General features: G+C 46.2%; 1 protein-coding gene across 3 annotated transcripts in view; it reads right to left on the bottom strand.

The window, feature by feature from the left end:
- Positions 1-4138: 4138 nt before the first annotated feature.
- The window catches only part of Rassf2 (Ras association domain family member 2), a 37312-nt gene continuing 31127 nt past the window's right edge, over positions 4139-10323 (bottom strand). For all 3 annotated transcript variants that reach the window (XM_029474637.2, XM_021154320.3, XM_029474638.2), the window contains exons 10-11: positions 9777-9874; positions 4139-8000 (exon numbers count right to left, since the gene is read on the bottom strand). In XM_029474637.2, the coding sequence (XP_029330497.1) occupies positions 7931-8000; positions 9777-9874 (168 nt within the window). In that variant the 3' untranslated portion in view covers positions 4139-7930. The remainder of the gene's footprint in view (positions 8001-9776; positions 9875-10323) is intronic.

The following is a 10323-nucleotide window of genomic DNA, read 5'->3' as shown; positions in this document are numbered from 1 at the left end:
AGGGAAGAAAGAGATCTGCACCTTTGGACTTATAAACAGAAATTTTTATGTTAAAGCCTGTTGAATCAAAGCATAAAACATAACCCCAGCATTAGGTAATTGTTTTCATGGGCTTTTACATATCTGCCTACATTGATAGCAAGCATGATCTCATCACTTTATATAATAAGTGTTCTGGTTTCATTTCTGTTGCTGTGACAGAGACCCAAGTGAAAAGCAACTTAGGGGAGAAAAGGGTTACTTCACCATACAATTCTGGGCCACAGCTCTTCATTGTCAAGACAGGAGCCCAGTGTTGGATCTTGAAGGCAGACCTGCTTGCCATCCCATAGAGCATCATTTCTGACCAAAGGATGCAGCAGGAAAGAAGGAGAAAGCTGCTTATTAGCTGGCTCAGAAACTGCCTTATGCCGGGCGGTGGTGGCACACGCCTTTAATCCCAGCACTTGGGAGGCAGAGGCAGGCGGATTTCTGAGTTCGAGGCCAGCCTGGTCTACAAAATGAGTTCCAGGACAGCCAGGGCTATACAGAGAAACCCTGTCTCAAAAAAAACCAAAAAAAAAAAAAAAAAAAAGAAACTGCCTTATATTCAGGTACCTTTCTTATACAGCTCAGGACCACTTGCCTAGGGATGGGACCTCCCAGAGTGGGCTGGGCCTTCCTACATCAATTAACAATCAGAGAAATCCTGAACAGACACAACTGTAGATCATCTGATCCAGGCAATTCCTCAGTTGATGCTGTCCTCTCAGATAACTCTAAGATGTATTAGGTTGACAGTTAAAGTTCACCAGCACAATATTCTAACATCAATTTTTAAAATATGGTTGAATAGCTTTATAGTTTAATGTTAGGTGAACCATTATCATAAAAGTCATGAAAAACCTACTTGGTGTATTGAGATTACCTGAGTCTACAGATAGATGTAGGAAGCCTGCAACATTTCTAATCTATGGATAAAGTATAGATAAAGTATGGATAAAGTATAGATTCCCATTTTTTCAATTTAATTTTCTAATCTTTTATTAAAGTTTATACTTAGAAATATAATATTGTATACACTCTCATTGTTTTAGCAACTTTGAAGAATCATCTAGTGTTGACTCTGGTTCATCTCTAGCCTATTCATGAGCATTTTAAATTCAGCCTTTCCTTTCTGCTCTTCTTTTTAATGGATCAGAGATGTTGTTGGCGTTTCTAGTCTTATTTGTTCAAGAGCTTTGGACCAAACTGCTTCATTTTTGTGGCAATTTGTGTTATTGCCAAAATTTGGTTTAAGAACTTTAACCAAAAACCAAAATGATATTTTTTATATATAGTCCTTATCTTTAGGATCTTTACCTAGGATCATTTTGGATTAAAGAATGTACCAGACATTTATTTGGTATGTGTGGGAGTTCTCAAAAGTTTCTTCCCAAAATTATACCCCAGACATCTCCAAGACATAATTATCTTCCATTAGTTGGGCACACCCACGCTGTCCTGCTCATTCTGCCCCAATTTTGGCATCAGTTATCCTCCTAGAGCCCTGGTGCTGCTAACTCCAGAGTGTTATGTAGGTATGGGTAGGAACCATGACAACTCAAGAGGGGATTGGTGACTGGCAGGGGACATTCAGAGTCATGAGTTGCAGAATGACACTAATCTCTTATGTGATACGTGTTTGCCAAGTCTCCACTCATCCCGTGGGAGATCCTTTTATTTCGCTGTGGAGAAGAAGCTTTTCAGCCCATGTAGTCACACATAATTCCAGGTATTTGCTTTTGTTGTGCACACCTATTAGTGTCACTTCCAAAGGAGCTATCATTTAGAGGATCAACCAAATGGGAGAGAGATGGCTCCGTGGTTAAGAGCACTGGCTGCTCTTCCAAAGGGTCTGGGTTGGACTCTAAAGACCCCCACACCGCAGCTCACAGAAATCTATAACTCTGCTTCCAGCAGATCCAGTACCCTTTACTGGCCTCTGAAGGTACCAGGTATGCACATGATGTACATATATAAATGCAGATAAAATGCCCATACCCATAAAATTAATTGATATGTTAACAAATGCATCAATTCTAGAACTCAGTGTGATGGGTGTGGCTGCCAATACTATATTGTTTACTTGAAAATTTCCAGGAAAGTAGAGCTGAAGTGGTCTTCAACCCAGCCCCAAGACTGTTGGCATGTTAACTGCACAGGATCGGTGTGTTAATTCATCTTACTGTGGCAACCATTTCATGCTGGATATAAAATCAGTTTTATTGAGGTATAATTGATAGAAGTCGTATTCACTCACCCATGACTGGGATACTAGGCATGGCTGCTAATTCCCTGTGAAGTTCCTACCAGTGTGCTTTCAGTTTTAGAACTTATAAAGTTGACTTACACATTTATAAAGTATGTATTAGTAATGTGTAGCTTATGGAGAGTGAGTGTCTATACATGTAACTTACATGTGGTTTTGAATCATAAGTGATGACAGTTTGGGGCGGGGTTACGTGTTTTGGTTTTGGATCACTTTACAGGGAAATAGCAGTGGCGATTTTACTCAAGCTCATTTTTTGGGTAGCGTTTGCTTATACTCATAGATCACCGCAGTGACTCGCTCAGGAGCATCATAGACTTGCAGATAGAGTCTTGTACTCCACCTAGTGAGAACTGTAGCATGAAAAACAGACAGCACTAAATCAAACCCATTTCCACAAAGTACAGCACGAGCTGCCAGTTCCCTTACAGCTTGCTAATATTTGTTGGGTAATCTACACATTCTGACTTTCTGAGACCTACTGCCTGCCTGGACCCCAAAGAAACCATTTGTCTCTTGTCTATGTCACACACCTCTGTGACATACGATATAAAAGTCTGCTGCATTTGGGGGAAACATCATTAAAAATCTTGTCTTGGTTGTTTTCTTGTTCTAGGGAATAAATTATGGTAATTATTTATCCTTTGTGGCCAGGTTTCCAGGAAGACAACTGTTGATTGCATGTTTAAGCTTTATAAACCAACCATTCTCCTCCTTTGCGTTAGTCAGGGATCTCCAAATTGTGTGTGTGTGTGTGTGTGTGTGTGTGTGTGTGTGTGTGTGTAAGAGAGAGAGAGAAAGAGAGAGAGAGAATTCACAAGATATTAGGTGAGTAAGACACAAGTCAAACAATGTTGAAATGAGTGCTGGAGCAGACAGAGGAACTGGGAAGCAGGGTGGTAACAGGCTACATCTACAGCCACTACATTCGTGCAGCCTCTGTAGAGCATGTGGCAAATTCAAGATTGCCTTTGGGAAATTTGTGGGTTCAAATTTCCCACAGTTGGTTGAATCCAGTGATGTGGAATCTGTAGATAGAGAGGTCTGACTAATATTTACACATGCACACACACGCGTGTGCACACACACACACACACACTGATGAGGCCCACCCTCACTGTGAAGGGCAATCTACTCAAAGTCTACTGATTTAAGTATTAATTTCATCTAAAACAAACAAACACCTCAAAACAACATCTAGCATTTGACCAAACGTCTTGGACCACAGCCTAACCAAGTTGACAGTAGCCGCCAGCCACCCTGCACTCACACATTCAGCAGAGTGGAATTCAGATGTTAGACTGAAAGCCAAGCTCTGGGAGACCACTAAGTGGGTGCCACCAATGAAGTAGGACCAGGTTCCCACATCCTAGTTTATAGTTGAGAAAAATTAAGCATAGAAATAGATTCATGGACTTAACAGAATGGACTCATTCAGCATCCGAATGAGCCAGAGTGGACCTCAGGGTGACATCTAGTGCCACTCTGGCAGGTCTCAGCTCCTTCTACCATCAGAAACAGTTGGTGGTTTGAATGTGTCCCCCCAAGTTCACATGTTAGAACCTTGGTCCCCAGTGGCAGAAGGGCCTGGAGGGAACCGGGCCATTAGAACTCTGCCGTGGTGAGTATAATAAACTGCTCGTGGGATCATGGGATACTGTAGGAGCAGCTTAATTGTCAACACAAGCTCTCAAGCTCAGGAGCATCGTGTGCACTTGGCATGCACAGGGCCAAGTTCATCCCTGCTACCAACGAAACAGAACAGACATGTAAAACCAAGCTCTCTCCACTGTGCTTTTTACTATGGGGCTCCCCAAAGGCCCCACCAGCCACTAACTCCATGCTGGTAGACTTTACAGTCTCCAGTGCTTGAGCTAGATATAAACCTTCAACTCTTTGTACATTTCCTGTTCTCTGCTACTTTGTTATATAATACTAAATAGACTAAAAACATTACAGCTAATTCTGGGCACATTCAAACCCTAAACCCTGGGGGAAGGAAACAGGCTTGAGGTTTCTCAGCCTTCACCTTCCAACTGACGCCAGGAAGCAGAGCTCCCCTCCAAAGGCTCACGGAGCAGATCCACAGGGGCTCGCTTCCAAAAGTGCTTTATTTAAATAAGGTCTAAAACAGGTACATTACAAAAAAAATTAAAAGGCTACAAAACCATGGCTACCCATCAAGGTCCCATCCAATCATGTTAAGATTCCTAAGCACATCCGATTTTCAGTTCATAACCGACAGTTGAACCAAGTCATGTACCATTCCTAACAGGCAAGTTATGATGAAAAAAAAAAAAAAAAAAAAAAAAAAGACTCCACTCAACTAAGAGAAAAAAACTGAAGAAACACTAGTGGTAACCCCAGAACCCAGCAACCCTAGAACCCAGCAACCTGGAGACTGAGGCTTCTCCTAAGGCTTCTCAAAAGCTCACAGCTCAAGCACCTCTGTACTCAGGTTAATGGGAGCAGGAGCAAGGGGGAAAGGTGTACCCCAAGGTATGGCAACCACTGTCAATTATGTCTGAAGGAAGGGATGTCACATCCGGTTCATAGATGCTCTCTCATCTGGCCGAAGCCAGGCTTTACAGAAAACAACCTAGGTGATATGCTTTAAGATAGGCAGTGCTGTGGGGGTGAGCTAAGGGCAGCCTCCTGCCTCCTCCCTCACCAGGGCAAAGCTGACTCCTGTGGGACATTAAAACTCCTTTGGTCACTGGACATATTTCTTTCTTGGAAATGTATCCCTAACCCCAAACTTTCCATGTTACAAAGCTGCGTTTGTCCACGGTGTTAGCTGTGTGCCCTTCACCAGTAGCACAGGCATGACTGGTGTTTGTGCTTTGGGCCCCTTTCCAATTAACACCCCTACCCACTGTGAGGCATCTGCTCCCCACTAACAAGGTCACAGAGAAAGTCAACCTGTGCTTGGCCTCACCACCTCACTCAGGCAGAGGCTGGTGTTCTCGTCACTTGGTCACCTTGTAAAATAAGCCTCTGTGGGGGTGGGGGAGGGGAAGAGTCCAGAGGCAGCCAAGCCACTTTTCACATGCTGGATTAGCACCCCCACCACCGCCTTATGCGTTAGTCTTTTATTTCTCAGGATTTCAGGTCCATTGCACCCAATTACATAAGCCCACACTAATCGGTCTTGGAGTTCAAAGCTGTGAAGTGAGACCAGTGAGAAAATCCAGTCGCCACTGTTGAGGTCTGTGCTGCTGCGGCTATGTCAAAGGCTTCTAAAGTGCACGGGGTAGTGTGGTGCTTGGTGCAGGCGTCGGGAACCAGCCTCTGACACTCTAAGCAATCCCTCTATCACTGGGCTACACCACTGCTGCTTGCGTGTGTGTGTGTGTGTGTGTGTGTGTGTGTGTGTGTGTGTGTGTGTGTGTGTTTCTAGAGATTGAAGTCGGCTTTTCACACACACTAAGAAAATGTTCCACCACTGAGTCTCATCCCCGGCCAATTTCCTAAAACTCCTGCCCAGTTCTTGGGACATAAGACATGATCTCTAGGGAATGTGCCAAGATGGATTAGTGAACATGTACCCCAACTCCCTTTCAGAACCCCAGTCTTTAAAAGCTGTCTATCTTGGCACCACCATCTTGGAGAGCCTGGCAACCTGATGCCCAGCAACAGTCACATATTGACACTTACACAATGAGCTTTCATAAATCAGAAATAACTTCCCAGTTCGTGTGCTCCATGGAAAGCCCCCAGGCTCCCAAGGGAGAATTGTGGACCAACATAGGCTCTGAACATTCAAGATAAAGATAACAGGAAGAGAAATTATCCAAACCAAATTTTCTCAAGTATTTGCATTCACAAAGCTGTTCTTTGTCTGTCATAAAGGGACCCCCACCCCAGCTGCCCACTGCGTTCCGAGTTTACTGAAGTGTGCACTCATAAAGATACAGTCAGTATCTGTGCTCGGTTCTGTGCTTTGCTGTCTTTTGAGTCTAAGATAAAGACTCAGAACCACGGGTTTCCATCCCACTGCTCATGGGATGGATTGTGCTGTCCTAGAAGAAGAGCAAGGTTGCTAAGTGATACCCAGCAAAATGGCTGGCCACAAGCCATCTGTTTGAAAGCCCACAATGATATCACAGCTGTGAGCCTCTGAGGAGGGCAAAGGACAGTAACATTCCTACACTAGAACAGATCTGCTGCAGAGGTCCACCTTCCTTACAAGGCTCACTGGTCGGGGCCCCTCAGTCCCTCCACTGCTAGGGGCACTGGTCGGGACCCCTCAGTCCCTCCGCTGCTGTGCTTCTAGAGCTTTCTTGAGAGCAGGTAGGCGAGAACATCCTGTTGTAGCAAAACTCAGAGATGCTTGAGATATGGGCTGCTCCCCTTGCTTGGCTGAGTTTCATAGACCAGCAGCAAGCCCATCCATCCGTCCAAACTCAAATGGTACAAGCCACACAGGTGACCAGCTACATGACAGCATCCCGAATGGAGGGGTTACAGGATCATCCCTGCCCTTTCTGCCAATGAGGCTGGTTCTAAAAATCAGGAGCATGGCTTCTCAAAGGCTAAGCAAGCACCGTCCTCTCTGCCCACCCTCATGGAATACCCCAAAGAGCTTCCTGACTCCCTGTGTTGACTGAGCAACAGGACAGGTCTCCATTCTTGGAATCCATCTCCGTGTATCAGGTAAAGGAGCTTGCAAGTGTGCAGAGACCAGAAAGAAAGACATGCGACTTCAAACACACTGCTCCAACTCCACGTGGGAGATACTCTCACTAATGTGATGGTGGGCTAGGCTTAAAGGCGCCTGTCATCTCAGCTGGTGGCTTAAAAACTTTCCAGTGCCGTTATCCCAGCATACACCTGGCCCAGGCACATGAGCAGGTCAGGGTGAACTGAAGTGGCAGCTGGAGAGCAGAAACACCCAGAAGCCTCCACAAAGCCAAGAACGAAGGCAGAATCCATTCTTTCTAGGTTTCCATCCAGGACGGGGACGTTAATTGTGCTTTCTACATTGATAACCTTTCCAGTGCAAAAACTCATAGATTCATCATTGCATCCGCCCTGAGGTGATCTTGCTTTTTCCATTTCATTGGATTTGCCCCAAGGGCATGGGGCCACCCCTTGGCAAATGAGAAGAATCTCTGCTGTAAACCTTCAGACATTCCAAACGGTGAGCCTGCTGCCTCCTCTTCCCTGTCAAGCATGGCAGATCCGTGAGGCTGCCGTTGGCACTGGAGGAAGCCAAAAGCCTCAGTCACTCCCCTGTTCTTCCCACATAGGAGCAGCATGTGCGCCCACCTTGTGACACCTGCTGGCTGCTGGGAATTTAACCAAATGTAAGAACATCAGGGAGGCACGTGGACATGGTAAGTACATATACGCACGCTTGCATATGTGCACACATACACACACTCATGTATGCTCGCATACACATTGTGGGTCCTCCTTAGAACAAAAGTCCTTGAGAATGAGACAAAGAAGATCAGGGGCCCAGAGGTGGGGAGCTGTCTGCTGCTTCTGTGTCCTGCTGTAGGGAGCAGTGCTGGCTTTTGGAGGGCTGCAAGGTTCGTGTGAAAACGTTTCTGTGGAAGGATGCCTAGCTTCCCGTGGGTCTCCTCAGGTCAGCCTCGGCCCCTGGAGTGTCTGGACTGTCTTCATTCCCGTGGCTCAGATAGTCTCGGGGGTCTCTGCTATTTCCTCGAGCCTTTGCCGAATCATTAGCCGGAGCACGGTGTACCTGGGGACAAAGCATCCTGAAGTAGATGGCAGTCTGCAATATAACTCCTGTGCCTCTGCTGCCACCCATGCATCACTGGGACCAACCATCCTGCCCCTTAGCTGTCATCCTTAGCCACTCCCACCCACTTCGCATATCCTTCCATGCTAGGACGGCAGGAACTAAAGAGGTCAATTCCAAATGAGACTCTTATACACTAAGAGTTACAAAGAGTGGCAAACAGCGACTAGACACATGAGGTCACCAGCAACAGAGCCAGGTTCAGTGAGTGCTTACTATGCTGGAGATACTGAGCACAGTACTCTATGGAGGCACTGTGCACAGTACTCCACATGCAGGGAATCTCATGGACCTTCATCAAGGCTGGAACACACAATTACCAGTATTTCATCTTTTGGGGAAGCCTATTAAAATGGCATCCTCTTATGGGTCTGCCTACACCAGTGCCTGCTTTTGCAGAAGAGGCTCTAACAACCACAGAACACACAGCTTCCTATCTAATGGGAGAATTCATTTTCTGCCCAGAGTTTGTGAGCTGTGGCACTGCAGATGCCAGAGTGGGCATCATGGTACAGGCCCAGGCGGCAGACTCCCCATGCTCTGAGTTTACTACACAGCAAACGCTGTGTTCAATAATAGCTACTGCCATACTAAGTACTGATGGGAGCAAGTACAGATCTGGATTTATTCTCCAGCACCAGATTAACAGCTTCCCATTATCTCCACAAAAGAAGGCCTATTCTGTGACGAAAATGAAATATCAATCCCTCCCCAGAAAAAAGTTTTGCTAAATTCTTGAACTCAAAGGAAATTTCCAGAAGAGACACATCTAAAGGAAGGGAGGATGGGAATTTTTTTAGAGTGGACAGCTCAGGCAGTCACCACGATGCAGAACACCTCCCTACGATTCCCAGAACCTCTGTGTCTGAGCATTCTTTGCCTGAACTCCTTTGTCAGGTGTCCCAGGACCTGTGTTAACCCTCAAATGACCTCTAGACTTTGTCTTCAAATAACCTCAGACTCTGAACGTCTGAGGGAAAGGCAGCTTCCTGCTGGGGGCCTCATCACATTGATTGTCACATGGTTGAGATGGCACCCTGCCATCCTGTGAACAATGTGTGCCTTCTTCCAAAGGTTTGTGTGTGTGGAGCCTGGTGTCCATGTGGGGGTGCCTGGTAATAGTTAAATTAATATAGGCTCACAAGACTCCAGTTAGTTCTTAAAATAACAAGTTGTTCTCAAAAGCTCAGCCCAAGTCCCTCTCTTGGAGAGCTTCCTGCTTCGTATGTGGTTATCACAGTCTTGCCATCTGCCTTAAGGCCCTCACCAAAGCCAAGCAGACGTGGGCTGTGCGTGCTCTTGAACTGTGAGCACAACTTTCATTATGTGCTAAATAAACCTCTTTTCTTTTTCAATTACCCAGCCCCAAGTGTTTGGTTACAGAACAGACAATAGACTAGTATGTAGGAGAAAGTGAATTTCCTGTCTCTAAATCCAGATTCCAAAGAGATCTTAAGCCAACACATTCTTTTCCCAGAGTTCTTTCATAAAAGATATTTTGATATCTCATATCCAAATAAGCAGCTAACACAAGAAGCAGGGAAAAAGAAAACCGGTGTTCATGCCCTGTCTGAGATCTGGGTCTGTCAGTGGGCACACCCCCCAGCCCCGCTCCACCCGGACACCAGTCCCCACCAGCCAGCTCAATAATGGTGCTCGCTCACTTCTCGCTGGGACCCTGAAATCAGCCTGCACCCAGACACCATGCTCACTCACTTGCGCATCAGCTTTTCCACCTCCCGGTCTTCCTCCTCCTGGAGTTTCTGAATGAAGCTTTTAAGGACTGGCATCTCGAACTTTATATACTGGGCCACCTGGGGAGGGAGAGCAAATCCCGTTGTTACAAAATGTCTTTGCTATCACTCTCTTCAAGGTCACAAAGCCATCGGAAATCTATTTTCCCATTAACCCAGGATTTCCTTAGACAAGGGCCAGGCCTCTGTCTGTCCCAGGCTGGTCACATCTGCATGAGGAGGTCGGCATTTGCAGGACTCCACCTTCTTAGTTCTCAATTTCCCTTTCACTGTGGTGATCCTCAGCTCTAGTGACTTCAAACAGAGAAGTTTCCTTTCACACAGGGATTCAGAACCGAGGAAGAGCTGCTGGGACTGGGAGTGTAGCTGGTGGGCTCTAGGTTTGCCCCTGGGGCTGGGAGTGTAGCTGGTGGGCTCTAGGTCCCCCCCTCCTGCTGCCCGGGGCTGGTGGGGGGAGGCTCTAGGTTCCCTCCTGGGGTTGGGAGGATGGAGGTGGGCTCTAAGTTCCA

The sequence above is a fragment of the Mus caroli genome, unplaced genomic scaffold (genome assembly GCF_978045245.1).
Source record: "Mus caroli unplaced genomic scaffold, Mus_caroli_1 scaffold_2, whole genome shotgun sequence".
Lineage (NCBI taxonomy): Eukaryota > Metazoa > Chordata > Mammalia > Rodentia > Muridae > Mus > Mus caroli.
The sequence above is the reverse complement of the archived record's forward strand: the minus strand, read 5'-3'. Positions and strand labels throughout refer to the sequence as shown.